Raw genomic sequence first — 20,048 nt, forward strand, 5'->3', positions numbered from 1 at the left:
GTGATAGAGTTACTTGAATAGGGATAGCCTTACGATATCCTGATCAGGCCTGGATCAGTGTTCAGGCTATCCTGAACAAGTTTCTACTCGGGATATACTACGGTAAGAATGCTCGTTTTCTCCCGGAAAAAATTAGGTAGGCTCACGAGCTATCAAAGTTACCTGAACTTACACTGTACGTTCCCGTAAAGTTTTCTCGAGATCCACCAAAAAATAAAAAAAAATCCTTAAAACTTTTGTGAATGGACGTTACGTATCATCAGTACAGGAATATCCCGTAAATATAGAAGGATAATTTTCTCAGTGATTGTGACGTGATCCATCATTTATGAATTCCGAGTATGATGATACAATCATCATTGCTGATAATTTCATTTCATCATATGACAAACACTTGGCTAGTATCTTAAAAATAGAAAAAAATAATGTATATATCAATTACTAAAATTAATTATTAAATAAATAAATAAATAACAATGTATTACAAGTGGTGATCTTTCTCTGTCTGTGCCAACATTTTCCCATCCATTGGTGCCTTTTCTATTATTAATTACTAACCAACGATCATTTTTACCCCAAAATGAAATTGATCGATTATCAAGTAGACGCTGAATAAATTTTATCAGATTCATATTTTTATAAAGTGCTTTTTCGACAGGTGAGCCATTTTCACGTTTATATTTTAGCCAGGCTGATATTAGAGGCAACATTGCCTCGTGTATTATTGGATATACTGAATTAGCATTAGACTGAAAAGTTATAATAATAATATTAATAATATTAAAAAATAAATAATTAATAGATAATATATACTGACCTCAAGGATATTGATGGGAATATTCTGCTTTTTGAGCCAAATAGATTTGACTATATCTATAGGAAACTCAACTGGAAAATTATGACTTTTTTCAATAAGAGCTGAGAAACTAGTTAGCGGTGGTATTAATAAATTAATTCAATAATTAATCAGTTTGTTCGTATTATTATTAAATTTACTTATTGGATTTTGCCAAGACATTATTGATGAAACTTCCATTGTAATTTAGTAATTACTTTCTTCAGTTCAAAGATTTTCCTATTAAAAAAAAAAAACAAAAAAAAAACAATATTATATATTGTTAGACACAATAGAATAATAACATTTTATGTTACAAGGGCAGTGGGAATAATGTGTGAATTTCCAAAGCGTAAGAGGGGTAGTGCGCTTTTTGGAAATTCACACATTATTACCACTGTCCCTAGTAACATAAAATATGGTTCGTTACATGTGCCCAATCAGAGAGCCCGCTCACAACTCATTTGGAGGGGAATCACTCGCCAAGGCTCGTGCTTGCCCCTCCAAATTCGTTGAGAGCACACTCTCTGAGTGGGCACTTGTAACGAAATATACTATTTTCGGTTTTTTTCAACTTTTTGATTTTTAACCTCGTTTTAGTCTCGTTTCGACGTCAAATCAAGGTTAAAAAGCTGTTACGCCGAGACTGAATAGAAAATTACCTTAAAATTTATTAATTATATTGTTTTATAAATAATAATTAATAGTTTTTCTATAATTTACAATAAAACTATATGAAACAATAAAATAATAACTTTTTTTAGGTTTTTTTTCAACTTTTTTTTTTTACCGGTATTTTATTTTTGATAACAAATACGGTACAAAATACGGTGTTGATACGGTAATTTACCATTCAATACCGTATCAATAATTTGTATGTATAAAAATACGGTATCAGTGGAATTTTCGTTACCAATACCGTATTTACAACTATAGAGATGTAACTTATGGTATTAAAAAATAAGAAAAATTTGAACATAACTTGATTTTATGTAACAATAAAAATAAATGAATACAAAACTATAAATGATGAATAAATTCAATAAATCCCGGGATAAATATTTTTGGTACGGAAAAAGTCTTGAAAAATAAGACTGAATAAGACTCAGTTTTGAAATAAGACCAATCCTGATGGTTGCTAAAATCACTACTTTTTCAGGACTGTTCAAAAATCCTGAAAAAGTATGGAAAAATAAGATTTTTGGAAGTTACTTCTAACAGGTACGGAATTTCAAGACTTTTTCCATACTATAAAAGTATTGGAAATTAAGACTTATCCAGTACTTTTTTCTGTGGTCCTGATTAAACAATCATAATTATGCTGAGAATAATTGAAAAATTTATTGTAAATTGGTGTTTAATATTAATTTATTACCACCCAGGTAGGAATCGACGATTGGGACAAGCTTGTCCCAGGTAGAAAACTTCCGTCGGCCCGACTGTTGGCCGACTGAGTGTCCCGACTTATTAAGTCGGAGAAAAGTCGGGATTTCAGTCGGGCCGACGTCAGATATTCTGTTAAATTTCCTGTAAGTAAAAAATTTAGAATATCGATTGCATTTTCCCAAAGAAACTAAATTATTAATGGATAGACTATTTATGTTTGTACTTTGTTTCTAATCATTCTAATCATGAATATTTTTCAATAGATTAAGTATAATGTTTGTTTTACTCGAATTAACTTTAAGGAGGTTATGCACAAATTACTCTTTTTTTAAAAAATATAATGAGAATGTTCTAAAATTTTGTATACAAGTAGATCTTTTCATTCTGAATACAACGGTATAATTATTTTCTTATGTTGATCGGTTAAATTTTTTGTAATTAATTATTGAAAATAATATTTAACATTGGCTCTTATGGAGATTTCAACGATTTTTTTCGGATAGAAAAAATGATGAAAAAGTCTTGAAAAAAATCACACATATACTAGAAACCGAGTTTTATTAATTGCGCGAAAATTTTTATATGTTGATCGGTCAATTAATGAGTAATTAATTATAAACTTTACAAAAATTAGATGTGGCAACGTATGGCATGTTCAAACACACACACATACCCGCAATCCCATATATTGTATAAAGGGCGCAGGCGCTTTTCACTTTATTTTTTTACAGTGTAGTCGGATTTCAGTTTTGTCTGTGACGTCAGAAGCGCCCCGCAACACCCGCAATGGATTTGTGCATAACCTCCTTAAAATGACAGCTTGAGGTTATAGTCGAGATTTTAGGCCACATTTATGAGAAAACGGTTCTCATCCAATGACTCTATATCGAAAATACTAAGCCTGCGATTTTACCGGCAGGCTAGCGACGAGTAATTTTAAATATGCAACTTTAACAATCATGTTCATGTTTGGATCGGTTTGGATTAAAAACAACAAGTTTAATAAATCAAAAAATCGTCTTGAATATTGTGTTAGAATATAATTACCGATTGTTTTAACATCTGTATATTGTATTGTTGACTCAGGTATATTACTATTATGATGATTATCATTATCATGTAGGAAATAAGGTAGCTAACCATACTGCTTTTCCTTGAACATTTTTATTCATTTAATATAATAAATTCATGTAATTTTATTTAAAAAAAATAAAAATGTCCAAGGAAAAGCAGTAGCTAAGGAAGAGATGTAGCTAAGAAATTAATGTTGCCAAAGAATTATGTTTTGAGGAAATAATGTTGCTCAAAATATAATTTTTTGGCAACCTCAATTCTTTAGCTACATTTTTTCCTTAGCTACTGCTTTTCCTTGGATATTTTTATCTATTCAATAAATAATATTCATGTAATTTTATTTTCAAAAAATAAAAATGTCCAAGGAAAAGTAGTAGCTAAGGAATTAAGGTTGCCAAAGAATTATGTTTTAAGGAAACAATGTTGCTTAAAATATAATTTTTTGGCAACCTCAATTCCTTAGCTACATCTTTTCCTTAGCTACTGCTTTTCTTTGGACATTTTTATTTAATTCAGAAATAAAATACATGTAAATTTAATTTTTAAGAATTCAAATGTCCAAGAAAAAGCAGTAGCTAAGGAAAGAATGTAGCTAAGGAATTGAGGTCGCCAAAAAATTATATTTTAAGCAACATTATTTCCTCAAAACATAATTCTTTGGCAACATTAATTTCTTAGCTACATCTTTTCCTCAGCTACTACTTTTCCTTTGACAATTTTATTCGTTTTAAATAAAATTACATGTATTTTATTTATTAAGGTTGCTTATAAATAATTACACGGAAAAAAATTTTTAGCTGCAGCAACGAGCTGGATAGCTGTCTCTCCTATCCACGGCTCACTAACCTTTGGATAGTTAGCAGAGGATTGTTATTTTGGCAATCCACATTTGACAGGTTACTATTCTTGTGAAAACAGCGTGCCTACTCGTTACATTAGCTACACTTTGGATAGCTGTGGTAGCTATCCAAAGCCTGACAAGCTGGTATCGCTGTAGTAGCTATTTAGGATTGCGTATATGCATAACTATAAGTATATAGACATACGAAGTACAAACAATATATTAATGTACATTTACTAATTTTTAAAATTATTATCTAATTAATTTTATACTAAATTTGATGTACCAAATAAACGCCAACTTGAATACAAAATCTTATGCTAAATTTTTAATAACTATATGGATTATTTTAGTCATTGTTAATAATAATTTGGTGGATCTGTCAAAAAAGAGAGGTTATGAACACAACAGCTGTTGACATTGAGATTATAATCATTGAGATCGAACCTGACGAGTTGGTTAGCCACGCTAGCTATCCAGTCGGCTGGAATAACTAACCGATTGTCTTTTTAATATATCGGGCTTGATTATTAAATCAACTATCCTTTTTTAACTATCCAAACGCCTCGTGACTGCAGCTAAAAATTTTTTTCCGTGTAAATCGTCACTCAATTTTTTTTTTTTTGGCTCATTTTTTAAATGAAATAAATATCTATACTCTCAATTTTTTTCAATTTTTTCTGACGTCGTATTTTTGAGATAATTAATATTAAAATTGACAACTTTTATACGCGAGGATAGGACTATAAGTTGATATACCGTACATTTTTATTTTCAACGAGTTCGTTTTTCACTAAAAACTTTTCAAATTACTATCAAATTGTAGTGCTCGGCAAGACGAATACGATAAAAAATTTTGAATTTTTTCTGACGTTGATTTTTAAAGATATTTAATGTTAAATTTTGAAATTTTCGTCTTTCTCGCAACGAGAGGACATGAGAGAATTGCGATCCGGCAACACTGCTCTCTTCTCCTTGTTTACTTTTCACTTGCCGAGCGGGGTGTACACCAACGTGACATACACTGATACACAATGATGCGCTGTAGTAGTGGTACTATACAAGAAGACTAGAAATACAGGAGGACGAACTTTAAAACCGTCCGCTATAAAGGCGCCTGAGGGCGCAAGTACTTAGGTTTAATGCTTTATCAATACTACAAACATACTCTGACAAACACTAATAGAGCATTATACACATGATGTTTGTCAGAGTATGTTTGTATTGTGCGCATTGTAAAAAAAAAGCGATACAAGTCGCGCACGTTACCATGGTACTACTAGCGCCCCTCAATTATGCGGCGACCATATAGCGGAACGGTTTTCATATACAGGCGAGATAGGGAGTAAGTCCTGTATTTCTAGTCTTCTGGTACTATAAAAATACAGTAGGAGTTCTTTCACGGCGGTCGACCGCTGAAATATTACCTTCCATTTTTCTCCCTTTCCATGCTCAAACTGGCTTGCGCAAAAACCGTATTTCCAACAAATCTGCGCGTAGAGCAAGTGGAAAGGGAGAAAAATGGAAGGGGCAAGTTGTGGAGGTGGTATTTCTGGCGGTCGACCGCCGTGAAAGAAAACTACTATTAGATGCGTTCTTTCGCTAGCGGGAGCCTGCGGGTATCCCCACCTCTAACGATCCCTCTCTACTTTTTTTCCCTTTTTTCTTCTGATTTGCGTGGAACTGGAAGCGCAATAACGAAATTTCACGCAAGTTAGAAAAAGAAAGGGAAAAAGAGTAGAGAGGGATCGCTAGAGGTGGGGATACCCGCAGGCTTCCGCAAGTCAAAGAACGCACCTATTGTCTCACGATTTCCATTTTGCTTGCTGGAATAGTGTTGGTGTCTATCTGTTTACACACACACTACGATTTTTAAGACAAAAGCGTAACAAAATTTTTAAAGAGGGGCCACAAAATAAACGTAGTGGTATACGAGTCCTCCAAGCCTAAATAATAGTACGACTATGTCCCTTGTAAGCAACCTTAAATGAATAAAAATGTTCAAGGAAAAGCAGTATGGTTAGCTACCTTATTTCCTACATGATAATGATAATCATCATAATAGTAATATACCTGAGTCAACAATACAATATACAGATGTTAAAACAATCGGTAATTATATTCTAACACAATATTCAAGACGATTTTTTGATTTATTAAACTTGTTGTTTTTAATCCAAACCGATCCAAACATGAACATGATTGTTAAAGTTGCATATTTAAAATTACTCGTCGCTAGCCTGCCGGTAAAACAGCAGGCTTAGTATTTTCGATATAGAGTCATTGGATGAGAACCGTTTTCTCATAAATGTGGCCTAAAATCTCGACTATAACCTCAAGCTGTCATTTTAAAGTTAATTCGAGTAAAACAAACATTATACTTAATCTATTGAAAAATATTCATGATTAGAATGATTAGAAACAAAGTACAAACATAAATAGTCTATCTATCAACAATTTAATTTCTTTAGGAAAATGCAATCGATATTCTAAATTTTTCACTTACAGGGAATTTAACAGAATATCTGACGTCGGCCCGACTGAAATCCCGACTTTTCTCCGACTGTATTGAGTTGGGCTTGACACATATTTTTCTACCTGGGCGTGTCAAGCTTGGATTCCAGGCTTCGAAGCTTCGAAACATCGAAATAAATGTCATGTTTACGCTTGGTATACCAAGCTTGTGTCAAACTTGTAATCCAAGCTTGTGTCAAACTTAAAATCCAATCTTGACACGCAAGACTGATTTCCAAGACTTTGTGTGAGCCTATAGGGTCAGACCATCGTAACAGGCTCGACACCCTGGTGAAAAAAATCCGGCAGATTCTGGTAGATTCTGCAAGATTCGACAAAAAATGAAAAAATCTGGCAGATTCCGGCAGATTCTGCCAGCCAAATATTCGGCTTTCAACAGTCTGCCAGATTTTTTTGTTTTTAGAATTTTTTGGTAAAAATAGTCTGGCAGATTCTGGCAGATTCTCACAGATTCTTACAGATTCTGTCAGATTGTTACAGATTTAGACCGGTTTTTGGAACAACTGCCAGATTCTGTCGGATTCTTACAGATTCTGTCAGATTCTTACAGATTTAGACCGGTTTTTGGAACAACTGCCAGATTCTGCCAGATTCTGACGGATTCTTACAGATTCTGTCAGATTCTTACAGATTCTGCCAGTTTTTTTTCACCAAGGCACAACCTTGAAACACAAGGGTTGGAAATTAAGCTTGTAACAAGCCTGTTACAATCGTTACGGCTGGGCGATTCCTACCTGGGCAAATTTATTTATAATATAATTTATATTCATTTATTTTTTTTTTATTAAATTGATGAAATAATTTATCAGATCATACTCAAATCAATATTACATAACACAAACGTATTAATTAATTAATTAATTAATTATAAGTCGTAATTTTCTAAAATAAAATTGACTCTACATTTAAAAAAAGCTGTGTATTTAAAAAAATCAATTATTTTATAAACCTTTTATTTATAAATTACTTTTTTTTTACTCCACTTAAAAATTTTTCAAGTGTATAAAATGAAGGACTTAGAAAATTTTAATTTTGCTGAAATAAAACTAAGTCCAAAAAAAAAATGAACTTGGTTTTTTATAGCCGATAAAAAAAATTTTCAAGTTTTTTATTAAATAGTACTCTGGTCTTGGATTCGAGGACTTTTTTAATGTTCACAACGTATCCAGAAAAAAGTCTTGAAATTAAATACTTTTTCCAGACCAAATTTTGAGAACAAAAAATGACTGTCCTGAATATCAGGACTTTTTCCAGACCGAAATTAAAGGCTTCAATCAAAATAATAATTTTGTCGTCAGATTCGTACGTTTTCAGGCCTTTTTGCATACTTTCAATACTTTTTCTATACTTTTTTAAGCCTCAAGACTTTTTCCGTACTTAAAATTTTTATCCAGGGATAAATTAAATAACAAAATTAAAATATAATATTAATATAAAAAAAAGATAATGTTTGTTTTTAAAAAAATAAAGTTTTTTTTTAAATAAAAAGCTAGTAACATTGGAAGAAGTATTCGTTTCAATCAATTTTGATTCCAGAAAAAAGTTTCTTTGTTCTTATTTAGAATAATACAAAATACAATGTCAATATGGAATATGGACCCACGTCCTGGCACCCCACTTTATATCGTAGAAACTTCTAGTAATGATCATTTTAAAGGTCTTAATTTGTAGAAATTTGTAGTGTAAAGGGTTTAATTTGTAGTTCAAAAATTAAGGATGAAGAAAGGGTTGAAAGGTACTTTCTGCAAAATTTGACTCAGGGCAATGAAATTAAGGCCAATACGTTTGTTAGAATTTTAACATATTAAAAATGCATAACTTTTTTCTTTATAATAAAAAAAAAAAAATTCTACAATTATGTTAGATGAAGAGGGACTCGAGAAGAATAAATAAATTTTTATTGAACCGTTTTCTTTAAAAAAAAAAAAGGTCCAAAATATATATGTCAAAAATGTCAAAAAAATATATTTTAAATAAAAAATAAATATATATATATGGGGCATTCTGAGTCAATTCAGCTGGTCATCTGCCTGACCCTCTCGGATTGAGTTGAAAATTTTTTTATACATTGTTTTTGGCTTTTTATGTAGCCTGAATTTTTTCGGAAATTTTATGACGTATTTTAGCCGGTAAAGTAGAGTGTTTTAATGTTAATTCTCTTCTTTCATAAAAAAAGCCCAAATTTAAATACATGAAATTTTTTCCATAAAATAAGGTACTCAATCCACGTGTGTTCGATCAAAAATTAGAGTGGGCCGAGACATTTTTATGCATTTTTTTTTTTTTCAATTTTTTTTTTTTTTCAAAATTTTTTGAAAAAAAATAAAAAAAATTAAATTTTTAAATACAAAAAAATAAAACAAAATTAAAACATATCTTGGTAAAATTTCATTTTCGGCATATTTTAAAACTTAAAAGTGGAAAATTTCACGAACATTTCGTTAAAAATTGAAATTTTCCACTTTTAAGTTTTAAAATATGCCGAAAATGAAATTTTACCAAGATATGTTTTAATTTTGTTTTATTTTTTTGTATTTAAAAATTTAATTTTTTTTTTGAAGTGAAACTTCTTTAGAATGGGCAGTAAAAAAAAAAAACAAAAGATGGATGCAACGAAAGTAACGGTTTGAAGGTAAGTAATTTTAAATTATTTTTTATCTTGTTTTATTTATTTATTCCCTTGACAACGATACGAAAAAATTTGTTTTAAATTTGTTTCAAAATTTTAGCTCCATAAAAGATTCAAGAGACAAAGGTGAATATTAAGGTTAAAACTTTTATTATATACAATATATAATTTATTATGTTATTTTTGATCAAATAATGAGTATTTAAAATTAATCTGTTAAATAAACAAATAATACACAAGATAATAGTTATTCAAGTGCTTGACATAATACGACAGCAACATCATAATCACAATACCAAACAACAATAAATAATATGTGGATGAAATGTGGTACCACGTGAACGTAAAGATATAGTAAAGATGGTATTTTAGATTGTATAGGATTTCAAGAAACAATTAATGACATTAAAATATTAGCAAAAAAATGTGACAAATGTACTGGTAATCCTAAATCAGTAAAAATTAAAATACGACGAGGTGCTATACCAATGTCTGATAATTTTGATGAGACTTGTAATGGTGGTTATAATAATATTTTTTAACAAATAATGAGTATCTAAAATAAATCTGTTAAATAAACAATTAATACACAAGATAGTAGTTATTTAAGTGCTTGACATAATACGACAGCAACATCATAAACACAATACCGAACAACAATAAATAATATGTGGATGAAATGTGGTACCACGTGAACGTAAAGATCGTATTTTAGATTGTATAGGATTTCAAGAGACAATTAATGACGTTAAAATATTATTAGAAACATGTGATGAATGTACTGGTAATCCTAAATAAGTAAAATTTAAAATACGACTAGATCCTATACCAATGTCTGGTAATTTTCATGAGACTTGTACTGGTGGTTGTAATAATATTTTTAATCAGATAATAAGTATTGAAAATGAATTTGTCGAATAAACAAATAAAACCCAAGATAGTGGTTATTCAAGTGCTTGACATAATACGACAGCAACATCATAATCACAATACCAAACAACAATTAATAATATGTGGATAAAATGTGGTACCACGTGAACGTAAAGATAGCAAAGATGGTTATTTAGATTGTTAAGGATTTCAAGAGACAATTAATAAGACTGAAATATTATCAAAAACATCTGATAAATGTACTGGTAATTCTAAATCAGTAAAATTCAAAATACGATTAGATCCTATACAATGTCTGGTAATTTTCATGAGACTTGTACTGGTAGATTTAATAATATTTTAAATCAAATAATGAGTATTTGGAATAAATCTGTCCAATAATCAAATAATACACAAGATAGTGGTTATTCAAGTGCTTGTGCTTGTTATGATCGTGCTTGCCATGATCGAAATAAATTCAAGATCTTGAATGAATTTTTTAAAGACAAAAAAATGGAACAGATGATTAAATATTGAATCATTCCATGAAACAACAACAACAGGAGTAAATAATAATTCAATAAATGATGTGCCGAGTGGAAATCAAAATAACAACAACAATATTGATCATATATAAACAGCAGCAATCATAATAGAACAAATACATGGTGGTGGTAGTGGCGGCGATGATGCACCATCATGTGTTTGTGGTTAATTCGCTCATAAAAAAAATGTTGAAAAAATCGATCAATATTTGACATTAAATTTTTTTAACATCAAATAGTTCGTTTTGTTTTTTTTTTTTTTTACGGTGGCTAGGAGCCATAGGCTCAGCCGCAGTCTTGAATTCATCGGCGAAAAAAAAAAACTCTCATAACTTACGAACTAAGTAACCGAGAGACTTCGTACCAGGCTCAAAAGAAGCGCATTAAAAAACTCTATCGCCCGCGTAATAGGTTTTTTGCTCTATTGATAATAGTTTTTAATCGAAAAACTAAAATGCAAGATTTGAAAAAAATTTTTTTCTTACTTAAAAATTTGTGGTGTCTAAACTTTCCATCAAAGAGTATTTATCACCAGAGGTTTTTTGTTCGTGAATCGTTTCTGTTTTATATTTCATCATTCTTAAATTATTATTTATGTAACTTAAAATATTACATACGTTTTCATGTGAAAATTTTACAAGTTATGAAAACGGTGCAATAAATAACTCAACGCGAAATCAAAAGAGAGACTTCGTATAAGGCTTATATTATGCGTCTCAAAAAACTCTATAGCCCGCATGATGGATTTTTTCCCCTATCTATGATAGTTTTTGAGAAAAAAAAAAAAAACCTTCAAAATTAGAAAAAAAATTTGGATATTTAATTTTTTTGCTCGAAAACTGTTATTAAGAGAAAAAAAAATCCGTAATGCCGTCACTAGATTTTTTTTAGGCGCATAATTTGAGCCTAATACGAATTCCTTATCTTGATTATAACAAAAGTTATAGCTCACCGAAAAAAAAATAAAAAAACCGACCAAAAAATGTCATCATAGAGTTAAATGAGAGAAATTTTAACTAAGAATTACAAACGTAAAAGACAAAATTACAAAATAAATAGTAAAAACTGCGTTCCCCCGTCATTTATAAGAATTATTCGTATATTGATAGATAATTTTTACAATAAAATTATGTAAAAAATCTGGCCATTGACTATATACAATACTAAGCCATAAAATTTACACAATTTTATTTAATTTCTGTTTAAAAAAATGACTAAATTCACGACACTCACAAGTAAATTTTAGCAGGCTGAGAATTTACCCACTACCGGTTTTAAAATTTACTAAATTTTATTATAAATTTTATTTAAAAGTTGGACATTTTTTGTGTTAAGTTCGGCAGTTTGTGCTAGATTCACGGAGAATAGCAATCAATTCCCGGCAAAATTTTTTCTTTTGTGTTTACACGCTCAAAACTCGAAAACTGATTGTTAAATAGAAAAAAGTTATTCTTGATAAATTGTTTAGAAATAAATAACCAATATTAAACCTCGCTTAACCCCATACCTATCTTCAACAGATAAGGCTGTAGAAATGCTTAAAATTACATGACAGTTCAATCATTTATTCAATCGGTCGGCCATCTTTGTGTTATTTCGCCCCAGGAACAGAATTTTTACAAAGCTATATAGTAAAAAATATTTAAGTTTATGCTAACTTTTATATGTCTATATGATAATTTTTATTATATATATAAGAATATTTATTAAATTGTGCAGTATTTTTTATTCAACCATATAATAATTTTTATTCTTTTTACAAAACATGTATGTCTTTATTTTAATTAACTCATAACTCATTATCTAAGAGATTAATCAAAAAAAGTAATTCTTTATAAATTGTTTAGAATTGAATTTTCAATAAAAAACTTCACTTAACCCCATGTCCATCTGCAATAGATAACGATGTATAGAGGCTTGAAGTAACCCAACAATTTTTTGACATTTTACCTATTTTACATAATTTTATTGTAGAATTCCATTTCTCGCGGCCAGTCCCAGAAATAAAACAAAAATTACAAAGCAGTATAGTAATTTCTATTCAACCGTGATTTCAATTTTTAGTTAAAATTTCTCTCAGTGTTGAAATAAAATATTTATAAGGCTCCAAAAAAAGCTTTGAAAAACTCTATTGCCTTTCTTTTAAATATGAATAATGTTTTCGTTAATTAACGGTAAAAATATGTCTAAGCAATAAAAATAAAAATAGCCCTAGCCGAAGTATTGAAAATTTTTAATTTTCAACGGGTAACGCTGGCCACATGCCCCAACAAATGTTACCAGGTCTTTTTTTTTTATTCAAATATTGAAGAGATAGCTACTAAATTAAAATCAAATTTATTTTCATTATAATTTGTATTAATTTTATTTATATTTTTCAGGCTGTAACATGTCAGATTACGAGGCTGAAATTGGGTCAATATTCAATAATATTGAAAGCTTGAATCATCTAAAGTTGATATATCGGGAAAATATTAAAAGATATCATCCCGACAAAAATCCTGAAGATAAAAGAAGAACTGAAAAAACTCAGTATTTCATGAATATATATACATAAAATAAAAAGTATACATAAAATAGTAATAGAAGTGTTTGGCTGACTAGTTGTTCAATAAATAAATATTTATATAAAATTATATGTATATTCTGTGTTAAGTTTTTAAATTAGAATTTCATCTACATAGAACCTTAATATTATAACTAATCAATAAATTTAAAACTTTCTATCGTAATTTTTAATGACTGAATGAACATAATAGTTCACTCGGAATGAGAGCGAAAAAGACAACTAGTCAAAAATATATTAATGCAACGAGAGATCTTTCGATTACTATTTATTAGAATTACTGAAGAAGTTTCACTTTCCTGTGCGTACAATAACACACATCTTTTTTTTTTTTCAAAAAATTTTGAAAAAAAAAAAAATTGAAAAAAAAAAAAATGCATAAAAATGTCTCGGCCCACTCTAATTTTTGATCGAACACACGTGGATTGAGTACCTTATTTTATGGAAAAAATTTCATGTATTTAAATTTGGGCTTTTTTTATGAAAGAAGAGAATTAACATTAAAACACTCTACTTTACCGGCTAAAATACGTCATAAAATTTCCGAAAAAATTTAGGCTACATAAAAAGCCAAAAACAATGTATAAAAAAATTTTCAACTCAATCCGAGAGGGTCAGGCAGATGACCAGCTGAATTGACTCAGAATGCCCCATATATATTAATAACTTTTTTATTCATAGACCAAAATTAAAACTAAAATATCAGAAAGATACAGGAACACTCTACCTAATTTGTAGTGAAGAAATTAGAATTTGTAATTGAACTGTTTTTCCAGAAAAATGAGATTTCTTATATAATACCTTAATAAAATGTTGCGTAACTTTTTTTTTTATGAACGAAAATCAAAACTAAAATATCAGGTATATATATCTATAGATGCAGGAACAATCCAGCTAATTTGTAGTGAAGAAATTAGAATTTTTTATTGAACTATTTTTCCGGAAAATACTTGACTTGAAAATATGAAACCCGAAAATTTGTACAACAGTTAAACCACAATTAAATTGATTATACGTGCATACTTATTGGCATACCGTGAACCAAGAATTTATATTTATATGAACATCTATACATCAATGTTCAGTTAGTGATTTACTTGATGTACCAAATAGTACACTTGCTCAACAATTATTAAAAATTATTGAATTTATCCATTTAATGTTGAATCAACATTTAAGGTATGTTTATTAAATTATTATTTAAAATACATAAAATAATTGGTTATATATATTTTTTTTTATTTTACTTACAGTGTGTTAGATGTAGTGTAGTATTTCCTGCAAGTTATTTTAATTGAAAAAAACTATGTCCAAAATGTAAACGAAGAAAAACACGACAAGTACGAGGACGGCCATAAATATGTACAGTTAAAGCTAGCTGTATAGTTGACGATTTTTTTTTTTTCATTTGAACATTTTTACAAAGATGAATCATCATGTTATCACCAGTGCCAGGAACTTTGATGATAAATTTTATCATAAAACATATACATATAATACTAGCCGATTAACCGGGCCTTGCTCGGGATTATTTTTACAATTTTAGAGATGTTATCATTTATTTAAAAAAAATTGAAGATTTGCTAGCTCCAAATAATATTCCTATTCCAAACTTAAGGTTGAAAGTTAAATAAATTTCCCGTTATTCAATTTTCGATTTATTGGTAGCAAATGAAAGCCAGAAAATTAATTTATTTCGATGCTTGTGTAAAGAAAAATTACCCCCGTGTAAAACTAATCCGTGTACGCTTTTTATGTGTAAAACTTTTATCTTTAAAATAAAAATGCGTAATAAATTTAATTCATTTACGTAATTTTTATATGTGTAATTTTTAATGTGTAAAATAATTATGTGTAAAATATTTAGTGAAAATTATTATGTGTAAAATTAAATGTGTAAAATATTTATGTGTAAAATTAAATGTGTAAAATATTTATGTGTAAAACTATTTAGTGTAAATTATTATGTGTATGATTATATAAGTCAATTTATTTGATATATTTATCCTGACAGTATTTTGGTCAGAACCTGATCAGGAAGCCTTATTCAGGATATTCTCAGGTTTCCTGTTCCTTTTCTGAACAGGAAAACTGAATGGAAAAAATCATTAAAAAAATTTTATTCGTTCACCCTGATAGTATTCTAGTCAGAATCTGATCAGGGAACCTTATTTACAATACGTTAAGGTTTCCTGTTCTTTTTCTGAACAGGATTGAATAAGGTCACCTGATTTAAGGAAATCTTCAGGTATCCTGACCAGATTCGAGCCAGAAATGAGTCAGGTTTCCTGAATAAGGAATCCTGATCCGTTTCCTATCAGGTTCTCAGGTCAAATAGGGCATCCTGAAAATTTTTCCACTCGGGATTTTTTCACTCAGTTTTCCTGTTCAGAAAAAGACCAGGAAACCTAAGCATATCCTGAAAAAGGAATCCTGATGAGATTCTGACAAGAATACTATCAGGATAAATATTTTTTGGATTTAATTTTAATTCTAAAACAAAATGACAACGGACAATTAAACAAATTGTTATATTTTATTTTTACGTTAAATTTACGTCGCAAATTCTAATTTGAGTTTTTTTTAGCTGATGTAATTTATGAAAGTAAAAAATCACATCAGATCATCGATAGACGGCATGGCCGCGCGTGTTAAGGCCCGTAGTTGTAATCTGAAAGTTCCATGGTAGAAATACTACAGGTATGGCAGTGCGCAGCCTGGTTTGGCCGCTGTGAATCGACCAATCAAAACGTCGCCTTCTCGCCACAAAAATGGAAGACTTTATGCGCGCGCGATACAAATTTGTTAAGAAAATTTTCAAGTTTTTTTTAAATTTTTCAAAAGTTATCATATTTATTCAACTAGATTTGGTATATTTTATAATGATTCACATACATCAAAAATAAAAATTAATTATTTATATTAAATAAATAAATCCAAGTATAATAAATACAACACAACCTCCATTGTTTGTGGCATAAAAAAAACAACAATAATGAAAATATTATAATTTATTTGTTAAACTGTCTTGGTTTTTTTATTTTTCTGATTTTTTATAAACATGCTCCACATATATTAGTTTTTATTAGTATTTACAACAATATAAAAAATAGATGTCAAAACAGTATGTTAGAGAGAGTTCGCGTCCCTCTAGTGGTTAGGTAATTTAAGTTATGTTAGGTATATACAATCTTATCGTTCAATCTGTTTCATCATTAACATTGCTATAGTCAATTAGTTATCCGATTTACAAAACATCAAATAATAAAAAATTTTTTTTTTTTAAATTACTTGATCCGTTTCAGATCAGGAATCCTGTTCCATTCCTGATCCGATTCTGATCAGAATCCTAAAAAAAAGCGTTACATTCTGATCCGTTCCTGAACAGGATTCCTGGTTATATTCTAGTCAGGAATCCTGATCCATTCCTGTTCAGGTATCCTGGCTCTAACCCTACAATCTGGCCAGGTTTCCTGATCCGGTTCCGATCAGAATCCTAAAAAAGAGCGTTACATTCTGATACATTCCTGAACAGGATTCCTGATCCGGTTCTGATCAGAACCTTAACTAAATTTCCACTCGGGAGACTTTGTATTCCCTGGTGGAAATAATTTCTCCGGGAATCTCTCCGTAAAATTCCGGAAACACTGCGTAAAACTCCGGTATCACTCCGTAAAATTTTATATTAATATTTTATTATCGTATTTGATGATTTATATTATAATTAGGGGTTCTGTAATATCAATTTTAATTTGCTCTGTGATAGCTATTGATTCGTTCTTGTAAAAGCGCCAAAATCAACTCTTGTCATTTCCGTCAGGGCAGATCTTTTTTTATTTTTGTATTACTCGTGAAAACAAATATCAAAATACCAAATTGATATTTTGATTTTTTATAGCATCTTGATAAGGAGGTAGGCAACAATACATATGATAAGTCATTTAGAAAATTGATCTTGTTTCATGCATTTAAAAATAATAATTACCAATAATATTGACATTTTTTTTTAAATTTTTATTCATAGGGTAACAGCATTTTATTAGACATTGATATACAGTATACAATTAGATGGTGTTATTATTAAAATGAACATTTAACAAGACAACAAAATACCACAATTTCATATTATCATTATCTTTGACTGTTTTTTTTTTTCGATTAATAACTTTTATTTATCAATTATCCCTGATGTATCATCATTTTTATATTATTATACGGATCGGTAACTTTTTTTATATTCATATCGGACGATCTGGACAATCTCTTTTTTTTATATTATTTATTTGAAACTATATAGGTATATCAAACATCAACATTGACTCGAGGTTCACTAATAGTGTTAGTATTAGTAATTTTGATAATTATTTTTTTAAAATATATGTATTTATATATCTATCTCTTATTGAATGGAAGACATGAGATTTTGTTGCTTAATCCAGTTTCTTTTTGGATTTTGATAACATTTTATCTAATTAATTTTAACTTCTTATTAATTAACTCATACGATGTAGTTGTTAAAAAAAGGTATTTAATGTTGCGTATTTCATTTAGTTACAGTCTTAATAAAAAAAAAAATTACGAACAAAGTTTGGCTTCAATATAAAAAATAATAAAATTAGCACAATAAAAAAAAATTTTAATAACTTATCTCAATTAGAGACTAATAATAGTAATAGTAATAAAATGAATAAATTGTTTTACTGGAAAAAAAAACGAGTAACATTTATAACAAAACGTAAGATAATAATATTTCTAAATTAAATTAAAACAAATACTTTATACAATTAGTTTAATATTCAATTGGATTAATTATCATTTAAAAATCATGAATGAATTGATATTGTCCGGCAATAGTGTCAACTCTGTGTAACAGTTATTGAAATGAGTATCTATTTTTACATAAAAACTTTGTCATTTCGAATTAAAATTCATTTTATTTTATTTTTCAACAACAGTAGGCTTTTCTAGCAAAAAAAAAAAAAATCAAATATCATCATTTTTCATAATATTTTAACTTTTTTTTCCAGTTTTTGTAAACGTAGCCAGAATAATCATTTTATTCTTTTTATAAATTCTTCATAGATTTAATATTTGTGTAATATATCTCCTCAATATTTTTATCTTCACTCAGGTATCTGTTTTTTTAAGCGATAATGATTTTTAAAAAAGAAAATACATCATTGTCTTAAACAATCTTCTTCTTATAAATAATTTTATCTTTCTTTCCTTTCATAATTTTTCGTGTGTTGCTTTAATGTCAGAATAATTAACTATAAAAGTAATTAATTAAAATAATTGTTTAATTATTATAGTATCATTTGATTGATCTATTATGCGACATTTATACGTTTAACGATCACCATCTATGAGATCTCGAATTGACACTGATATATTCTTATTGCCCATCTACACATATATATTCTATTTTTAACTTTAATTTATAATGTTTAAACCCATAATTAGTTAAACAAAACAACTTAAATTGAACTCCATCAATGTACATTGTATAATTTTTATTTTCCTATGTATTTTTTTTATTGTTTTTTCATCAATTGATAGATATAATTTAATATTGTAAAAATTACCGACAAGCATTTTTCGATTATTCCTAATTTTTTAAATATCAAATTAATTTTTTTTCTATTTTTTCAGGTAATAATAAATAGCCATCAATTATTAATAAATAAATTACATATCATTTCAAACTTCAACAAAAAAAAAGAGTATTTTTTTTTTAACTAATAGTAGTCATACTGCTGAAAGTAGACATATATACTTTCACGATTTTAAATATTAGACATTTGAATATTGAAATAATTATTCTTTGGCTATACTAACAGAGTAATAACTGGATAACTCAAATTTTGCAGTTATACAATGGAATATTTAATTAGTGATATGTCACTGCGATTTTTTTTTCAAATTAATTATTATCATTTATCTTCAACAATTATTGCACATCTCAGGTGTGATATTCATTATTTCTTTTTCCCTATTCGCAAAATATTTCATTCACGAACGAGCCAGCTCGCTTCGTACAACAACACATCTCAGAATATTATTTTCTAAATGTTTTTTTCATGACAATTTTAATTATCTTCTATTTTTGAAAATACATATTTTTTTTATTTATATGGACTTTGATGACTGAGAACCACCATATGGATTATCAGTAAATTTTTTTTTTTTTATTTTTATAACTTTATATATATTTGAAATTTATGTATTTATATATTTTCACTTTTGTAAGATTACCTAAGCCAACTTTCATTAAGAATCAAACAAAAAGTGAATCGTTTTTTTTTTATTTTGACTAAAACTTTCTTTTTCGATAAATTTTTCTTGCAGTGGTTTTTTTTTTCAATTTTATCTATATTTAAAATTATATATGATACAATTGAAAAATAACAAATGCTTCAAAACTATATAGTTTATATTACTAATATTTTTTTTCTTTTGATTATGTGTTATTTCAATATTCATGGTTGTCTCCAGGGAAGCCTTAAAATATTATTTTATTGACTAAATTACAAATCATGACCAAGTCGATCCATTTCTGTCAATAAAAAGTCAATGTCACTTTCCTTAACGGCTGCGCTGGAGATGATATTTCGGAAAAAATTTGGACGGCGGTCATCTGGTTGATAACCGACCATCAAGGTACCAGTTTCCATCATTCGTGCTTTTAAGATTGGACAAATCTGTTGAAATAAATTAAAAGAGATAGGAATAAATATTTTATGTGTTTACTTTGATGTATTCTTAAT

The 20,048-nt window shown here is 28.6% G+C and overlaps 1 protein-coding gene across 2 annotated transcripts in view; it reads right to left on the reverse strand.

Moving 5' to 3' along the window:
- Positions 1-17,266: 17,266 nt before the first annotated feature.
- The window catches only part of LOC122852050 (glutamate decarboxylase), a 32,012-nt gene continuing 29,230 nt past the window's right edge, over positions 17,267-20,048 (reverse strand). For both annotated transcript variants that reach the window (XM_044151611.1, XM_044151612.1), the window contains one exon: positions 17,267-19,982. In XM_044151611.1, coding sequence (XP_044007546.1) covers positions 19,809-19,982 — 174 coding nt within the window. In that variant the 3' untranslated portion in view covers positions 17,267-19,808. The remainder of the gene's footprint in view (positions 19,983-20,048) is intronic.

Source organism: Aphidius gifuensis, linkage group LG3 (assembly GCF_014905175.1).
Source record: "Aphidius gifuensis isolate YNYX2018 linkage group LG3, ASM1490517v1, whole genome shotgun sequence".
Lineage (NCBI taxonomy): Eukaryota > Metazoa > Arthropoda > Insecta > Hymenoptera > Braconidae > Aphidius > Aphidius gifuensis.